General features: G+C 40.2%; 1 protein-coding gene across 1 annotated transcript in view; it reads left to right on the plus strand.

Moving 5' to 3' along the window:
• LY75 (lymphocyte antigen 75) overlaps positions 1-10,689 on the plus strand; it is a 101,909-nt gene extending 91,220 nt beyond the window's left edge. Inside the window, exons 32-35 of the mRNA XM_032755595.2 lie at positions 3,037-3,186; positions 5,470-5,592; positions 6,902-7,069; positions 8,819-10,689. Of these exons, the coding sequence (XP_032611486.1) occupies positions 3,037-3,186; positions 5,470-5,592; positions 6,902-7,069; positions 8,819-8,997 (620 nt within the window). The 3' untranslated portion in view covers positions 8,998-10,689. The remainder of the gene's footprint in view (positions 1-3,036; positions 3,187-5,469; positions 5,593-6,901; positions 7,070-8,818) is intronic.
• Positions 10,690-19,305: the final 8,616 nt, after the last annotated feature.

The raw sequence follows: 19,305 nt of genomic DNA on the forward strand, positions 1-19,305 counted from the left end.
GACATATTGGATAATGGTGGGCCCTAAATCCAATGATTAGTGTCCTTATAAGAGGGAGATACAGACACACAGAGGGAAAAAGGCCACGTGATGACAAAGGCTGAGATTGCAGTGACTGAGTGATAAGCCAAGGATTGTCGACAACCACCAGAAGATGAGAGGGAGGCACGAGAGAGATTCTCCATTAGAGCCTCCAATGAAGACCAATCCTAACACCCTCTTCAATTCAGACTTCTAGACTCCAGAACTGTGAGAGCATACATTTCTGTTGTTTTAAGCCACCAATTTTGTGGAATTTATTATGGCAGCCCAAGGAAACGAATACAAGAGCTAACTTTAAAAACTGGATCTTCAAAAAAAAAAAAAATAACAGAATAACAAGCATTAGTGAGGATGTGGAGAAAATGGAGCCCTTATGCATTGCTGGTAGGAATATAAAACAGTGTAACCGCTGTGCAAAATGGTGTGGCAATTCCTCAAAAACGTGTGTAAGATTACTATGTGATCCAGCACTTCAGGTATATACTCAAAACAACTGAAAGCAGGGATTCAAGCAGGTGTTTGTACAACCATGTCATAGCAGCATAATTCATAATAGCCAAAAGATGAAAGCAACTCAAGTGTCCATGGATGGACAAATGGATAAGAAGCCTTAAAAAGGAAGGAAATTCTGATGCATGCTGCAACACAGATGAACCCTGAAGACAGTATGCTAAGTGAAATAAGCCAGTCACAAAAAGACAAATACTCTATGATTCCATTTATATGAGGTAGTACCCAGAGTTGTCAAATTCATAGAGACAGGAAGTAGAATGGCAGTTACCAGGGACTAGATGGAGGGGAATATGGGGAGTTATTTTTTAGTGGGTATATAGTTTCAGTTTTGCAAGATAAAAAAGTTTTAGAGATGGATGGTGGTGATAGTTATACAACAGAGTGAATTCATTTAGCGCCACGGGACTGTACACTTAAAAATGGTTAAGGCCAGATGTGGTGGTTCATGCTTGTAATCTCAGCACTTTGGGGGGCTGAGACAGGTGGGTGGCTTGAGCCCAGGAGTTCAAGACCAGCATGGGCAACACAGTGAGACTCCATTTCTACAAAAACGTTTAAAAATTAGCTGGACACAGTAGTGCATGCCTGTAATCCCAGGTACTTGGGAAACTGGGGCAGGAGGATCTATTGCACCCAAGAGTTTGAGACTGCAGTGAGCTATGATTGCACTACTGCATTCCAACCTGGGTGACAGAATAAGACCCTGTCTCTAAAAACAAAACAAAACCAAAATGGTTAAGATGGTCAATTTTATGTTATGTGTATTTTACCACAATAAAAAAATGGATCTTCTTGAACAGGAATATAACACACTTACCACGATGCAAGCCCTCACAGAAAAAAAAAAAAGAGTTGGAAGCAAAACTTCATGAAGAACAGGAAGAAAAAAAAAATGTACGCAACCTAAGAGACCCCAGTTGCAGACTATACTAGAAACAAATAGACCAAAGATAAGGCAGTTCCTTATGTTGCCAGTGCAAGAAGTAATGTAAAACAAAAAAAAAGATCGAACCATTCAGAAAAGTTCCCTATCCTAATGATGCAGTGATAATCAATGTTCAACAAGTTTCGCATTAACAATTGAGCCCAGTTCAACAATGAGTAATCAGCAATATACCTTTGCCCAACCAACTATTTTCATAAGGTGATAAAAACAAGAACTTACTAGTAACATTTCTGTTCAACAGCAGCATTGATGAGGAGTTGTGAGAAGTTTTATAGTTTGTATAGATGAATTTGGCAAATGCATTTTGATCTGCAGCAGCTGGGAAACTTACCCAGGAGTCCAGCTGCTGAACTGAAGACTTAGTACTCAAATTGGTAGTGTTAGTGAGAAGAACGGAGGCAAAAGCCAATCAAATAACTGAAGTTCAAAAAGATCAAGTCTGGTTTCTAACAGAAGATAGAGAAGCAGCAGAAGGAACTAAGGGCCACTAAAGAGTCTCTTGATGATGAAAGAAACAGTAGCCGCCATTCCTCTCTAATCACAGAGACCACAAACAAGGACTCTGCCAAATGGACATTTGGAAAAAAAAAAAAAAACAGAAAAAGCCTTTACTTACTGAAGGACATAAAGATCATACAGAATGCATTACAAAGCAATAGTTTGGGTTGAGATTACTGACTGGTACCAGGTCAGACATTTGATTCAGATAAGCTGTACCTCACTAATACGACATTGACAATTTACTTTCCACTTTTCATATGCTCTTCTGTTGGAATTAAAAACAGGTGTTAAAGGGCACAAGCTGCATTCCCCAGGCTGCTTCTGTTACTCAGCACAATTAAAAATCAGTTTAAATGGAAACCAGGGGCATTTTTAAGAGCTAAGAAGCCACTCCTAGTCTTTTTTTGTTTGAGTGATGTTGCAGTGCTGATGTATTATGCTTTGTAAAACTAATTAGCTATTTTTAAAAAATACTTCTTTTTATGACTAAGTAAAACTAGATTTATTTAGATTATCAAAATAAAAAGGAATCCAAGGGGCTAGGCGCTGTGGGTCATGCCTGTAATCCCAGCACTTTGGGAGCCTGAGGCAGGCGAATCACTTGAGGTGAGGAGTTTGAAACCAGCCTGGCCAGCATGGTGAAACTTTGTCTCTACTAAAAAAAATAAATAAACAAAAAAAGGAATCCAAAGAAAGAAATAACTTTAATTATTATTTCAGAGTACTTTCAGGTCTGCCTGGCCTGTCTTTACTTCTTTTTCTAGTCTGTCTTTCTCATTGTTTCTACTTTAGTCCAAATCAGTCTTAGAAAGCTAAGGCACTTTCCACTTCTATCACCTAGGTTTTTTAAACGGTAGTCCAAAAAGTTAATTAAAATATGTATTTATAGAATGTGGGCTGTGGCTTTCCCTGGTATGAGTTAAATGCTACCTAACCACAAAAGCAACAGTTCCAATCAGGGACATTGAAGTAGATTTTGAAAGGCAGTCTTTTTTTTCCATGCATTGTTACAACTGTGTCTAACATTTTTATAGCTAAAAAGCTGTCCCGTCTTACATATTCATCAAGATGCCCAGCAGCAAAAGAGAATGGGTCACGGTGGATCCAGTACAAGGGTCATTGTTACAAGTCTGATCAGGCATTGCACAGTTTTTCAGAGGCCAAAAAATTGTGTTCAAAACATGGTGAGTTAAAATTTGTTGATTTTCTTATGACTCAATAATTTTTAGAAATGTTTCTTAAGGATATAATTTGAAGCAATGATTGTATTTTTGAAAATATTTTTAAAGCACTTTCCATTTCTAATAGCACTATAAACTAATTGCCCAGTGGTAGGGAAATGGTTAAGTATCTGATGACATAGGAACTCAGTGAAATATTGGAATAGCCATTAAAAACGCCTGTAATCCCAGCACTTTGGGGCCAAGGCGGGCAGATCACGAGGTCAAGAGATCAAGACCATCCTGGCCAACATGGTAAAACCCTATCTCTACTAAAAATACAAAAATTAGCTGGGTGTGGTCACGCACACCTGTAGTCCCAGCTACTCAGGAGGCTGAGGCAGGAGAATCACTTGAACCCAGGAGGCGGAGGTTGCAGTGAGCTGAGATGGCACCACTGCACTCCAGCCTGGGTGACAGAGCAACACTCCATCTCAAAAAAAAATTATCAATGTTAATAATAAGTACATGGAAAATAATAAGTGGGAAGAAGTAGAATTTTAAAGTGGTGGCTGGGCGCGGTGGCTCACGCCTATAATCCCAGCACTTTGGGAGGCCGAGATGGGAGGATCACTTGAGGTTAGCCATTCAAGACTAGCGTGACCAACACGGCGAGCCCTCGTCTCTACTAAAAATACAAAAATTAGCTGGGCGTGGTGGCGTGCACGTATAATCCCAGCTACTCGGGAGGCTGAGGCAGGAGAATCACATGAATCGGGGAGGTGGAGGTTGCAGTGAGCCAAGACTGTGCCACTGCACTCCAGCCTGGGCGACAGAGCAAGACTCCATCTCAAAAATAAAAATAAAGAAAATAATAAAAAATAATAATAAATTTAAAGGCCGGGCGCGGTGGCTCACGCCTGTAATCCCAGCACTTTGGGAGGCCGAGGTGGGTGGATCACGAGGTCAGGAGATCGAGACCATCCTGGCTAACACAGTGAAACCCCGTCTCTACTAAAAATACAAAAAATTAGCCGGGTGAGGTGGTGGGCGCCCGCGACACTCACGCCGCTCGGGAGGTTAGGCCGGAGGGTGGCGTGGCCCCCCCGGGGGGGGGAGCCTGCAGTGAGCCGAGATTGCGCCATTGCACTCCAGCCTGGGCGACAGCGAGACTCTGTCTCAAAATAAAATAAAAATAAAAATAAAAAATAAATAAAAATTAAAAAATAAATTTAAAATAATAAAAAGTGGCTAAGTGAACTGCTAAGTAAAAATACTGACAAATGAATTGAAACAGTTTTACCTATAGCTAGATATGCTTAGAAAAAGGAATTAAGAGGTAAAATTTTTGTAAAGTTAGCTAAGTAGTAAATAAAAATTATAGTTGTTCCATTGCTTAGTTATTAATACATAAGCTTAGCCTCACCAGGGTAACAAATCAAAGTAGTATGGTTGTCCATCCATTCTGCAATAGGATTGGCCACATCCTCTGACCACCATAAAGGGCAGGGCTTTTTGCCTTCAGATTTAGCTATTTTAGAAAGAGTAACAACGATTGGCTCTTTCCCGTGACAAATTTGATCCATAGTCAAACTTTAAAATGACTTCTAGGGAAACTACCTAGAGTAGTTCAAAGAACAAAACTTGTTTACCTGCTTCCTTGGGTAGCAAATTAGCCAGGTAGATGGATGGCATTTATCTAATTTATTCTGATAACCGTTGTGGAGACACTTGACTGATTGAAAAATCTTGTAGTTACTGGGAACTTTTGTGTGGGAACCATTCAGTGTTATACCTGTATACACATGATGGAAACTGTTATAAGCTATATGTATGTTTTGAAAGTCATAAACCTTTTTCTCCTAAAGGAGAAAACAGAATGGTTTACTGTAAAACTAATATGTAGGTTAAGCACTTAAGACTTGGAGGCATGAGGGTCTGGGTTCAAATCCCAGCTGCCACATATCCTAGCTAAGCGGCATTGGGAGGTTGCACAACTCTTTCTGTTTTCTCATCTGAACAGTGAGAGAGGTCTCAGAGGTAGGCAGTTCCAGGGCCAAAAAAATATTGCCAGATAAATATTTTAAAGAAACACAAAATTTCTTTATATGTGTTTGGAAGTGATTTTTTTGGAAGTACTTATAAAATTTTGACCTAAATACTAGTTTTTAAAAACTGTCTCTGTGTATGGCTTGAATCTATCAATGATCTTGTTAATAATATATATATTTTTCAAATGGCTAGTTGAGAATAAACTACTTCTCTACTTTCCATAAAGCTAATTGAGAATTTGTTTTCCTTCAACAGATCACTCTGCAACTATCATTTCCATAAAAGATGAAGATGAGAATAAATTTGTGAGCAGACTGATGAGGGAAAATAATAACATTACCATGAGAGTTTGGCTTGGGTTATCTCAACATTCTGTTGGTAAGTGAAATAATTTTATATGTAGTGTGCAAAGAGAGTTCTAACTCATCCTAAATAACAAGTCATCCTTGCTAAAGAATGTTAAGTAGTGGCTAATTCAGATGCCTCTTATGGATAAATAAGCTAGGTCGCTGGCTGTTCTGGATGGTTATAAATTTTGAATGAATCCATAAGTTAACTTAGCAATGACGGAAACCACTAATGACACAGAAAATCCTGTTTAATAAAGAGGAATCTTTCTAGAGGCTTATTTCTGGGATCCTTGGACCAACATCAGGATATTTTCTTCTCCACAGCAATGTCTGTGTCCCCACAAGGAACGCAGGCCTGCCTTCTCTTAGAGTTCTAGTGCCTGTCACCGCATGGATTTGCAGCTTATAACTTTGTTATTCAGAAAGTTATCTTCTTGTTATTCCCTTCTCTCTAAGAATATTTTTACCATTGGTTAAAATTACATCTTAATAGTAATCTTTAAAAACTGTCTTAGTGTTAGGTTGGTGCGAAAGTAATTGCAGTTTCTGCCATTACTTTTGCGCCAACCTATAAAATTGCAGATAATTGATTCAAAGAAAATTTGTGGAAGGATTTTTTAATAAGAAATAGTAGATACAGGGTTTAGGTGAACTTGGAATTGGTAGAAATAAGAGTACAAATATGACAGAAGATAAAGTTTTTTCACATTGTATGCAAAGTTGAATTTTAAATTATTAAAATGTGAATTCTAAAATGTTAAGTACTTGTCAAAAAATAAAAGGATTCCAAGTTGTCCATCTAAATGAATCCTAAATCGTGTTTACACTGAGACCACAAGGTGGTGCCACTTCAGCTGGAAAGCAAAAATGGAGTCCTGGTGGTGGTGTGGGAGAAAGGTGGGGATGGAGGTTCCTGCACCCTTCCTCTTCCACCAGCATATCTTTAACGATATGACTTTTTACAATTAGAGTAGGAGAAGGATATGGGTCCTTAGAACTCTCTCCCTCACAAAATAAATGTGCAAGCATTCTGCACTTTATCGGAAACACCACATTCTCTATCTGTGTTGTCCAATAGAACTTTCTACAAAGACAGAAATGTTCTATATCTGCACTGTCCAATATAGTAGTCACTGGCCACATGTGGCTCTTGAGCACTTGAAATGTGACTAGTGCAGCTGAAGAATTGATTTTATTTTTTTCATTTTTAATGCATTTTATTTTAACAAGTGGCTATCATATTGGACAGCACAGTTCTGATGAGTTACATGAACCCATGCTTATAACTTACTGGTTTAGTGGCAGTAAACATAGCTGTATTTAATTTCTTTCTTCAGACCAGTCTTGGAGTTGGTTAGATGGATCAGAAGTGACATTTGTCAAATGGGAAAATAAAAGTAAGAGTGGTGTTGGAAAATGTAGCATGTTGATAGCTTCAAATGAAACTTGGAAAAAAGTTGAATGTGAACATGGTTTTGGAAGAGTTGTCTGCAAAGTGCCTCTGGGTAAGTATGGAACCTGTCCTTAGGAAACTTTTTGCAGAACAGTCAGGAAATAAATGTACAATCCAATTGTGTACAAAATTCTGTATTTGGTCTTGAAGTATTTAGTCCTTAAAGTATATCCAAATATCTTGATTAAGTCATAGAGATTTCTCCCTGAAAAATAGATTACAAGGGACGATAAATGCACCAGATATCCAGGACTCCAGTCTACATTTTATATAATTCTTTCCTAAGAAAAACAGAAGTTGCCAGGGTATTAGGGAAGTAATTTCTTTTAAAATGTTCTTGAGATGTATTTTATTCCATAGTTTGATTATATAAAAGCTTAAAGGTCTATTTCTGCAGTTAATTTGCTTCCTTTCTTCCTAATCCCATAAAACTCATGGTTAATTTTAAAACAATCCAAAACTGGATTTAGTTATTGAAAACATTCAGGGTATCTATAAAAAATCATAATTTGAACTTACATTTCACTATGAATTGATACATAAAATTACCATTAAAATATTATATTAACTTCATTTCTGGAGAAAGAGCTCCAGATTTTTCACAGTAACATTTTTAAAGATCTTGCATAAAAATTTTGCTTCTGGTATATAAATATTAAAGATAAAACCTCAATTCTAGGTAATCAGTATCCATGTATACACACATTGAGTCAGTAAATAGAGTGTCTACTATATGCCATGCCCTGTTTTGCACACTGGGATGCACCTGAGAACAAGACAGATAAGGTACCTGTTCTCACAGAGATTACAATCTGGTGAAGAAAGATAAGTAAACAGATCAATTTTTTAAAGAGGAAAATATCAAATAGTTATAAACTCTATGTGATGGAGATTAGGTGGATAGCTACTCTATGATTAGGATACCAGGGAAGAAGCCTAGAAGCAGGAGACACTGAAGCTAAGATCTAAAAAATCAAGCCAAGTAAACATCAAGGGAAAGGGCATAACAGACAGAGTTAGCAGTTGGAGCAAAGAGCCTAAGGCAGAACAAGTTCGCTGAGTGCTCAGGGAAGAACTGAAAGGTAGGCAGGTGCTACACATACAGAGCTTTGGAAGCAAGGCTTGAGTTCTGGTTTTATTCTGAGTGGAATGGAAAGCAACTGGAAGATTTGGGGGGTTGGGTGGGAGCAGAGTTAGGGCGTTGTAAATCAAAAGTTCTATGTTGGCCATTTTGAGTTATCCATAGAGGGATGAGATGTGTAGTGTGCATAGCAATGGTATTTAAAGTCATGGAACAGAGCAAATCCATCTGGGCAGCATGCAGATAAGGGTCTTGGAACAGCAGCTGCACTAAATGAACTCATCTGAGAGGCTTAAATCATTTTGAAGCAAATAATACTTTATTTAGCCCCAAGTAAGTCAAAAACAAAAATTTATAGCTTTTAGCAATTTGCTATCAAAGTAGGATAATATACAGGTAGTGATGTTCCCAAATTGGTGTTAGGAAGGGGGAATGTGAGAATAATCATAGCGCATTAATGTCTTTGGAAGAAAATTCCTATCGCAATGAAGAGGATTTGAATGAAAAGAAAAACACTTACATTTGAAAAGAAATCACTTAAGTGTTTCTTTTGATCTGACGATGAGTTTGAATTCTATGTTAGTGCTATGAAACAATCAGATTTATTATGTCTGTATACAGCTTACAGGTTTACGTGTGTGACACAACCCATAATGTATAAAATCAATAATGGTCACTTTTGTATTCTCTCCTCCAACATCAAACCTTTTCCTATTCCAGGCCCTGATTACACAGCAATAGCTATCATAGTTGCCACACTAAGTATCTTAGTTCTCATGGGCGGACTGATTTGGTTCCTCTTCCAAAGGCACCGTTTGCACCTGGCGGGTTTCTCATCAGTTCGATATGCACAAGGAGTGAATGAAGATGAGATTATGCTTCCTTCTTTCCATGACTAAATTCTTCTAAAAGTTTTCTAATTTGCACTAATGTGTTATGAAAAATTAGTCATTTAAAATGGCCCAGTGTCAGTATTTACCCTGCTCCAAAGTAGAACTCTTAAGTACTTTTTCGGTTGTTTAGATCTTAGGCATGTGCTGGTATCCACAGTTAATTGCCTGCTAAATGCCATGTTTATCACCCTAATTAATAGAATGGAGAGGACTCCAAAGCTGGAACTGAAGTCCAAATTGTTTGTACAGTAATATGTTTAATGTGCATTTTCTCTGTATGAATGTGATTGGTAACTAGGATATGTATATTTTAATATAATTTTTAACAAAACTTCTTAGAAAATTAAAATAGGCATATTACTAGGTGACATGTCTACTTCTTAATTTTTAAGAGCATCCAGCCAAATGCAAAATTAGTACCTCAAAGTAAAAATTGAACTGTAAACTCTATCAACATTGTTTCAAAATAGTCATTTTTAGCACTGGGGAAAAATAAACAATAAGACATGCTTACTTTTTAATTTTAATTTTAATTTTAATTTTTTTGAGACTGAGTCTCTCTCTGTTGCCCAGGCTGGAGTACAATGGCGTGATCTTGGCTCACTGCAAATCTCCACCTCCTAGGTTCAAGCGATTCTCCTGCCTCAGCCTCCTGAGTAGCTGGGATTACAGGCACCCGCCACCATGCCCAGCTAATTTTTGTATTTTTAGTAGAGATGGGGTTTCACCATGTTGGCCAGGCTGGTCTCGAACTCCTGACTTCAGGTGATCCTCCCACCTCGGCCTCTCAAAGTGCTGGGAGCCACCGTGCCCGGCCTCTGCTTACTTTTTATACAGCAAAATGATTCCTCTTGGCAAGATGCTTCTTATATTATTCCAAAGTTATTTCATACCATTATTATGTAAATATGAAGAGTTTTTTTCTGTTTATAATTGTTCATCAAACAATGACTTTTAAAGATTTAGTACTTAACATTTTCCCGAGTGTGGGAACATTATTTTTAGATTGAGTAGGTACCTTGTAGCAGTGTGCTTTGTATTTTCTGATGTATTACATGACTGTTTCTTTTGTAAAGAGAATCAACTAGGTATTTAAGACCGATAATTTTACAATTTATGTGCTTCACATAGCATGTCAACTTTGGACTAAGAATTTTGTTTTACTTTTTTAACATGTGTTAAACAGAGAAAGGGTCCATGAAGGAAAGTGTATGAGTTGCATTTGTAAAAATGAGACTTTTTCAGTGGAACTCTAAACCTTGTGATGACTACTAACAAATTTAAAATTATGACTGATTAAGAAAACATCGCTTGGTGGTTATCACTTTAAGTTTTGACACCTAGATTATATTGTTAGTAATAGCATCCACTGGAAAAGGTGAATGTTTTATTCAGCATTTAACTTACATTTGTACTTTAGAGTATTTTTATATAAAATCCATAGATTTATTTTACATTTAGAGTATTTACACTATGACAAAGTTGTAAATAATTTTCTAAGACAGTTTTTATATAGTCTACAGTTGTCCTGATTTCTTATTGAATTTGTTAGACTAGTTCTCTTGTCCTATGATCTGTGTACAATTTTAGTCACTAAGACTTTCCTCTAAGAACTAAGCCAACTTGATGTGAAAAGCACAGCTGTATATAATGATGATGTCATAATAAAGTTGTTTTATCTTTTAAGTAAAAGTAAAAGTGCTGGAGTTGATCCTTCTTGAAAAAAAATCTCTAGATTGGGTTTTTTATGTTAGGCACATAGTACAAGAAATAAATTGACCACCTATTGTAAAGCGAGGCATTTGCTAGGAGATTTTGTGTGCATTTTGTAGAGAATAAATAGGCAGGTAGTGGCTCACACCTGTAATCCCTCTTGACACTTTAGGAGGCCAAGGCAGGGGGATCATTTGAGCCCAGGAATTCAAGTTCAGCATGGGCAACAAAGCAAGACCCCATTTCTACAAAAATATAAAATAATTAGCCAGGTGTGGTGGCACCCATGTGTAGTGCCAGCTACTCAAGAAGCCAAGGCAGGAGGATCCCGTGAGCCCAGGAGTTTGAGGCTACAGTGAGCTATGAATGTGCCACCGAACTCCAGTCTGGGTGACAGAGCAAGACCCTGTTTTGAAAAACAAGTCGATATTGATCCAATTGCTGAATACTGGAGAGGCAAAGTCAGATAAAGCTGGATTCTAGGAATTAGGAAAACAATGACCATCTTAGCCGATGGAAATGTAGCAGAGTGGTGGAGCCAGAATCCAGATGGAAGTGAGTTTAAAAGTGAAAGGGAAGGCCAGGTGTGGCACCTCACGCCTGTAATCCCAGCACTTTGGGAAGCCGAGGTGGGTGGATCACCTGAGGTCAGGAGTTTGAGACCAGCCTGGCCAACATGGTGAAACCCCATCTCTACTAAAAATACAAAAAAAAAAAAAAATTAGCCAGTTGTGGTGGCGCGTGCTTGTAATCCCATCTACTTGGGAAGCTGAGGTGGGAGAATCTCTTGAACCCAGGAGGCAGAGGCTGCAGTGAGCTGAGATCGTACCATTGCACTCCAGCCTGGGTGACAGAGCAAGACTCTGTCTCAAAAAAAAAAAAAAAAAATTGAAAGGGAAATTAGGAGATGAGGAACATGAGATTTCGAGAAGTATGATGGAGACAGAAAGGAAAGGGACTGGGCCATAGCCAGAGGGAAAGAAGGGTTGAAGAAGGGTTTTTTTCTAAAGGGGAGAGAAAGAGGTTCACAAGTTTAGAAGCCGAGATGAAAAACAAAAACAAAAATAATGGACAGAGAGCAGTTGATGATGCAGTGGGGAGAGGGAATCATTAATGGAAGATCTTGGAAAAGATCAAATGAGAGGGGCAGTCCTAAGCAGAAAGAGGAACTGGTTTGGGTGGGCTGGGGAAGCATGCCTTCCTCTCTGAGGCCACAAGAGAAGAACTGCAGATAAGCATTTGAAGATGTTTGTCTATATGTAATGGCCCCCATTTTCTTGTGTACTAGAAGGCAAGGTCTGCTGAGAAAGATGGGTAGCAGATGGGGTCTTTTAAAAAGGTTTTAAATTTTTTAGAGACAGGGTCTGGTTCAGTTGCCCAGGCTGGAGTGCAGTGGTGCAACTCTAGCTCACTGCAGTCTCAACCTCCAACATTAATTTTTTTTTTTTCCTAGAGACAGGTGATTTCAATGTTACCTAGGCTGCTTTCAAACTCCTGGGCTCAAGTGATCCTGCCACTTCAGCCTCCTAAGTGTTGGGATTACAAGTGTGAGCCACCATACCCAGCCTGGGATCTTAGCTTGAAAAGAGTAATAAATGTGAAAGACTCAATGACAGAGATAGGAGAGGACAGTGACTAAGGTAAAATCAAATACAAGGATTGCAGAAGAGGCATAGAGGGCCCAGATGAAGTTAAAAGCCATATTGTTTATAGTGACAGCCATCGGGAGAACTGATTGATTTCCTCCACCTGTCCTCAGTTAACTTCAGTAAAGTTGAGGAAAAAGAGAGCACGGGCCAGGCAAGGTGGCTCATGCCTGTAATCCCAGCACTTTGGGAGGCCGAGGCGGGCAGATCACTTGAGGTCAGGAGTTTAAGACCAGCCTGGCCAACGTGGTGAAACCCCATCTCTACTAAAAATAGAAGAAACAGCCAGGTGTGGTGACACATGCCTGTAATCCTAGCTACTCAGGAGGCTGAGGCAGGAGAATTGCTTGAATCCAGAAAGTGGAGATTGAGGTGAGCTGAGATAGCGCCACTGCACTCCAGCCTGGGGGACAGAGTGAGACTCCGTCTAAAAAAAAGGAAAAAAAGCATGAAGAAGAAAGCGGAGACCACAGGTTCCGAGTTGGCCAGGTGAGCACACCAGAGGAACAAGGGGACAGAGGATGTGGTATCCCGGCTGGGTGGAGAGGGGAGAAATAAAAGGCTGAGAAAAATGCAGGCAAGGGACTGAAGTCTAGCATGAGTCAAAAGAGGATGTAAGTTGGAGTGAGAGTGAAGGAAAAATTAAGGATATGAGGTGTAACTGGAGAGTAAATTGGAGAGTGAAATATAACAGTACCCACATACAGGCAATAAGTAGTCTATTTCATCAGATTAGCATCAAAAATGAGGCAGTGTGCACCAGAGTTAATAATAAAATAATACAATTTTCTTTAGTACAAATGACTTAAAATGACAGTATTAAAATGGGTTTTGCCTTAATTAGATTGATTCATTAGGATGTCAATTCTATTGTAAGTATAACGAATATTTGAAAAGTAGCTTAACACAAAGAAAACCACGTTGATAAAATATACTTCGGTGCCTGAGGTGGGGTGGAAGAGATAACTTTCACAATTACACGATTGCTTAGAACTGTTCATTTTACTTCTGTAGTTGGGAGGGCAAAAGAGTCCGGAATCAAGATGTGTCAATATTCCAATGTAGAGTACCTTTGGAAGGATTCGCTCTGGTCTGGAGTTTGGTATATAATAAACCCATTATTGGCAGCCTGAGAAGAAGAATGGAAGTAAATAACTTAAGCAAGACCTTAGTACTTTGGCAAAGGGGCAGAACCTGGAATAGGTGGGAGAGTCCAGCAGAGGAGCTGGGCTCTGGTTCATTTGTTGGCATTCTCTGTGAGCCCATGGGGGAATCACATCCCTTCTTTGGGTCACTCAATTTCCTTACTAGTAAATGAAGATGACCCCTACCACTTCTAACACTCTATGACTCTCCTTATAGACCCCTTGGGTCAAATTTCCTTGGTGTAACCACTCTGGATTATCAGAAGTGTGGAAAGGATTAGAAAGAGTTGGAAAGGGTTAGATTTTATTTTTTAAAAAATAGACTAATCTTTGAGCAGTTTTAGATGTATACAAAAAAATGTAGCAGAAGGTACAGAGTTCCCATGTAGCTCCTTACACATACCCCAGTTTCCCCAATTATTAACATCTTGCATTAACAGGTACATTTGTTACAGTGGATGAGCCAATATTGACACGTTATTAACTAAAGTCCATTGTCCACACTAGGGTTCATCTTTGTTTTGTGCATTCTACAGGTTTTGACACATGTATAGTGATACACATCTACCATTACAGTATCCTACAGAATAATTTCATGGCTCTAAAAATCCTCTGTATTCCATCTATTCATCCCCTCCTTCCCACCCCAACCTCTGGCAACCATTTATCTTTTTACTGTCTCCATAGTTTTGCCTTGTCTAAAATGTCATATAGTTGGAATCATATAGTATGTAGTCTTTTCAGATTGGCTTTTTTCTCTTAACAATACATATTTACAGTTCTTCCATGTCATTTTGTGGCTTGATGGCTCATTTAATTTTAGTACTGAGTAACATTTCATTGTTTGGATGTGCCATTGTTCATTCACTTATTGAAGGACATCTTGTTTGCCTCTAGGTTCTGGCAATTATGAATAAAGCTGCTATCAACATTCATGTGCAGGTTTTTGTGTGTATGTAAGTTTTTAACTCATTTGGATAAATACCAAGGAGTTGTGATTGCTAGATGGTATGGTAAGAGTACGTTTAGTTTTGGAAGAAGCTTCCAAATTGTCTTCCAAAGTGGCTGTACCATTTTGCATTTGCACCAGCATTGAATGAGAGTTTTTTTTGCTCCACATCTTTGCCAGCATGTGGTCTTGTCAGTGTTTTTGGATTCTGGTATCTAATAGGTATGTAGTGGTATTTCATTTTTGTTTTAATATACAATTCAGCAATGACATATGATGTTGAGCATCTTTTCATCTGTTTATTTGCCATTATATAACTTCTTTGATGAGGTGTGTATTCAGATCATCTGACCATTTTTTTAACTGGGTCATTTGTTTTCATGTGGTTGAGTTTAGACTTGATTTTATAGAACTCTTTTGCCAAGGACATGAGGCTTAAACAAGCACCCTTGCTTGACCCTGGCTAGTGTTGTCCAGAGGCCCTCGTGGGTGAAGCATAATTGCACAGTTTATGCATACACTGTAGCAAACATAGCTTAAAGACTCTTCATCCAGGAGCTGGTAACAGAGAAAAGTTGTCTAAGAGACATAGTCTACTGAAAGGAGTCTTTGAAAAAGAGGATTCTGGCCAGTAGATCCAAAGAAGAAGGCTGGCAAACGCCACCTTAACCAAGTGATCCAAGTTAACATCAGTGATGACACATCGACATCTTGTCCTTCTCGAGTACATACATCACTTCTAGGGTACTCTTTCCCAAAAAAGCGCAACCTGAATCCAATTAGGAGGAAATGTCAGACAAAATGAAATTGAGGGACATTCTACAAAACGACTGGCCAGTAGTTTTTAAATGTGGTTTGATCGTGAAAGAAAAAGAATGACAGAGAACTGTCCTAGATTAAAGGGAGGCTAAGGGGACACGACATCTCAATGCAATGTATGATCCTGGATTGAATCTCAGAACAGAAAAGGACCCTTAGAGGGGCAATTAATGAGATGTGGTAAATGCTGTAGATTAGCTAATCGCATTATCCCAGTGCTAGTGTCCTGTGTTTGATCACTGCACTGGCGTTATATACGATGTCAATATTTAGAGAAGCTGGCTGAAGGGTTACGGAAATCTCTTGTGCTGTTTTTGCAACATTTTCGAAAGTCCTAAATTATTTCAGTTCAAATGAAAAGTTTAAAAAACAAAAATTAGAAGTTCCAGAAGGCCGCGCGCCAGCCGCTCCTGCGGGACGGAGCACCCGGGTCCTCCTGGTGGGAGCCCCCAGTGCCGTTCACGCTCCGCCCGGCGGGGATTAAACCCGCACGCGAGAAGCACCGCCCCCGCTCCCGCCCCGCCCCGCCCCGCCCCGCCCCGCTCCTCTCCGGCTGCGCCGCCCCTCTCCGGCCGCGCCGCCGCTGCCGTCCACCCGCACCCGCCGTCATGCTCCGGGCCGCGCTGCCCGCGCTCCTGCTGCCGCTGCTGGGCTTCGCCGCTGCTGCCGTCGCGGGTAAGCTCTTACGTCGTCCCTCGCCGGGACCGCGCGCGACCGCCTTCGCCCCCTTCCCAACGCACGCTCTTCGTCCCCTCTCCCCGAGGGCGGCCCGCAGACGCAGCACCCGGCCGGACATCCCGCCGTTCCCTGCACGCCCGTCCCCCGTGGGTCCTGGCTCCGGGTCACCTCTCACCCGCCTGCCCTCGGGGAGGGGAGGTGGCCGAGAATACGGGAGGGCTCTGTCTTCCCCGGAGTCCACATCCTCAGCGCAGACCCCCCACGGGGAGGGAACCCCCAAATTGGGCCGATTGGCCGGAGAGCTGAGGGACTTGGAGTCGCACGACGGGCGCCGTTTCAGGGCCATTTCGGGCTGAAATGAGAAGCGGGGACGTTGGTGGCGATTTCCCCTGCTGGTACGCGGCCGGGGTGGGGTTGCTGGGATGGGGGTGGGGGCTGGAGGAAGTAGGCCGTCTTTTGCAAGCAGCGCTGTTTGTCTAGTTGGTTGGTGTTCAAGTTGTTGAAACAGGAAAACGGTTCAGCCAAATAACCCCTGGATGGAAGAGGAACGGGAACAGGCGAAGCTTGGATTTCACTGAAATCAAGGAGTCTTAAAGTTCTAGTCTGCTGTTGTGCAAGTGACATCTGAAAAATCACACACGTGATCATTCATTTACAAAATGACTTGTGAGGAAAATGTACAATTCTATTGACTGTGGTTTTTATTTAAAAAAAATTTCCATACAAGCATGTCAAAAATATGTGGATGGGGAGACTCTGGAGAACACAGACTTCCAAAAACACCACTGACTGAATAATTGCAGGAATTAAAGAGCAAAATAAGAACTAAATGAGTACTTGTGTGGGTTTAAATAAGGTGCAAGAGATTTAAATAAAATGCAAGAGATTCCCCCCTACCCCTTGCCCCGAATTTCACTGCCTTTTTATAATAAGTGCCTGCTCGAAGTCTGCTGACAGGAATATTTCAGTGGACCTCAGTGTTGGAGGCAGCAGCAGCTCAGAACTTGCATAAAAACCCAAGGTTCCTTTCTTGAAAACTTTTGTGGACCTGCATTTATGACTGGTTATGCCATCTGCTGCCTATCAAAGGGGCAGAAACAAGATGTGCCCATGTTGACACTGTTCAGACTGGGAACGTTAATTTTGTCTAAGACAAAGCTGGGCTGTCTCTGAACCCTCCTTCTGCACACCCTCATTTTGCGAGCCAGTAACATCTCAACTGTCATGTAAACCACCCTCTGCGAGGCTGTGCATTTGTACTTTAGGCTAGTCGAATTTTCTTGTCAGATTTTTCTTTCTTGTCAGACTTTTAAAGAAAATCAGTTTCTAGATTTTGGTATGTCTCTTCTTCGGTGAAGCTGTTTTGACCAGCAATAGAGGGCAAATTTCCCTTTGGAAATTTTTGTGTATTTCCTTTGATAAGTCCAGTGTGGATCAATAGGCTTTTCAAGAGCTTTAGAAAAGTGCATGATGAATAAATTAATGTTAATTAATCAGCTTCTCTCAGTCAGGAAGCTTTAAGGATTAATTAGAAATGAGTGTGAGCTTTGACCTAGCTAGTTAACCAACTTATCTGCACTTCAGTAAAACAGAGATAATACTTACCTCATGGGGCTATTGGGAGCATTAAGTGGGAACTCCACGTCTAGTCCCTATTACAGGTGTGGTTCATCTTGGTTTCCTTCCCTTTATTCTCTTCATACAAAATGAAGGGTAATTGTTGCAACCAGAAAACATATGAATACCACTTTATGTATATTGGATATTTATGGTTACTGAGCACATTCATATATATGCTAATGTTATAGGGCTGAAAAACTAAGTGTGTTTTTCATAATACTTTACAAATCTCCCATCCAAGCAAGATCAGGGGTCATATTTGGCTTAGAACTAAGTCAAGAAAGAGTTTGTTGCTGAATACCAAGATCTTAATAGAAAAGCTCTTATGATGTTGCATAATAAATATGGGTATTGCATATAAATGTGATGTTGAAATGGAAATCATTGTTATTGTCTGTCATTCTGGAGGTTATTAGTGAAGTGATCTTATGTTGTTCTTAGCTATTATTTTGAAAATCACAGTGGACAAAACATTGTTTAAGTTCCTGAGTGAAAATCCATGGCATCCCTTTAAAAAGTTTTTCCGTAAGGGTGCTTAAGCACATAATAGATGATCAGTATGTGTTTATTTGGTCCGTGGTTTCCTATGCCTGGCATGAGCTGAGTGAACAAGCATGTTGTGAGTAAGTCTTCATTCCGTGATCATCATGTGGATCAGAATCTAGGGATTTTGAATTGCCATGTCCTACAAGCCTTAGATGGGGTGCCTCTGCCTTCTTCCCTGATGTCATCTCTTACCACCCTTCCTGCCATTCACTCTGTGTATCCACAGAGTAAACAGTATCTGGGTACTCCAACACCTCTGGTCCTTCTGTGCACACCACCTTCCCCCAGTCCTTGGCATGGCTGCCCCCACCTCCACCATTCAGATCTCTGTTCATATGTCACCTTCTCCGAAGCCTCTCTGAACATCCACATTCTCCGTCACATGTCTATGTTTTATCTTTTCCAAGCCTTTCTGAATGCATCGTGTTTATTCATCTGTCTTGCTTGTTGCTTCTCTTACCAGAGGGAAGCTCCATAACAACGGAGATTTTACCATCTTGTGGATTTTTGTTTTGTTTTGATTTGTGTCTCTGCACTTTATTCTAAATTATAATAAAAGGATGAAAAAATTTAGGTGAGTTATTTAAAAAGTAGGTGGGATAAGTGGATTGCAATTTTTTTCAAATTATATTACCTCTGGTATGCACTCATTTCATAATGAATTCAAAGCCTTAAATCATCTTAATCTATTGATGCCACCTTTTCTTTCTTTCTTTCTTTCTTTCTTTCTTTCTTTCTTTCTTTCTTTCTTTCTTTTTTTTTTTTTTTCCGAGATGGAGTCTCATTCTGTCACCCAGGCGGGAGTGCAGTGGTGCAATCTTGGCTCACTGCAACCTCTACTTCCTGGGTTCAAGCAATTCTCCTGCCTCAGCCTCCCGAGTAGCTGGGATTACAGGCATGCGCCACCATGCCTGGCTAACTTTTGTATTTTTAGTAGAAATGGGGTTTCACCATGTTAGCCAGGCTGGTCTCAAACTCCTGGCCTCGTGATCTGCCCACCTCGGCCTCCCAAAGTGCTGGGATTACAGGTGTGAGCCACCATGCCCGGCCTGATGCCACCTTTTCTGACTCTTGTGTATGGCACAGTTATGTTTCAGGGGAAATTATCTCAGATTGAATATTAGAGTATTTTAAAATAAATTTTGAACTGAGCGTGGTGGCTCACGCCTGTAATCCCAGCACTTTGGGAGGCCGAGGC

This window comes from Hylobates moloch, unplaced genomic scaffold, assembly GCF_009828535.3.
Source record: "Hylobates moloch isolate HMO894 unplaced genomic scaffold, HMol_V3 SCAFFOLD_1, whole genome shotgun sequence".
In the NCBI taxonomy this organism is placed as follows: Eukaryota; Metazoa; Chordata; class Mammalia; order Primates; family Hylobatidae; genus Hylobates; species Hylobates moloch.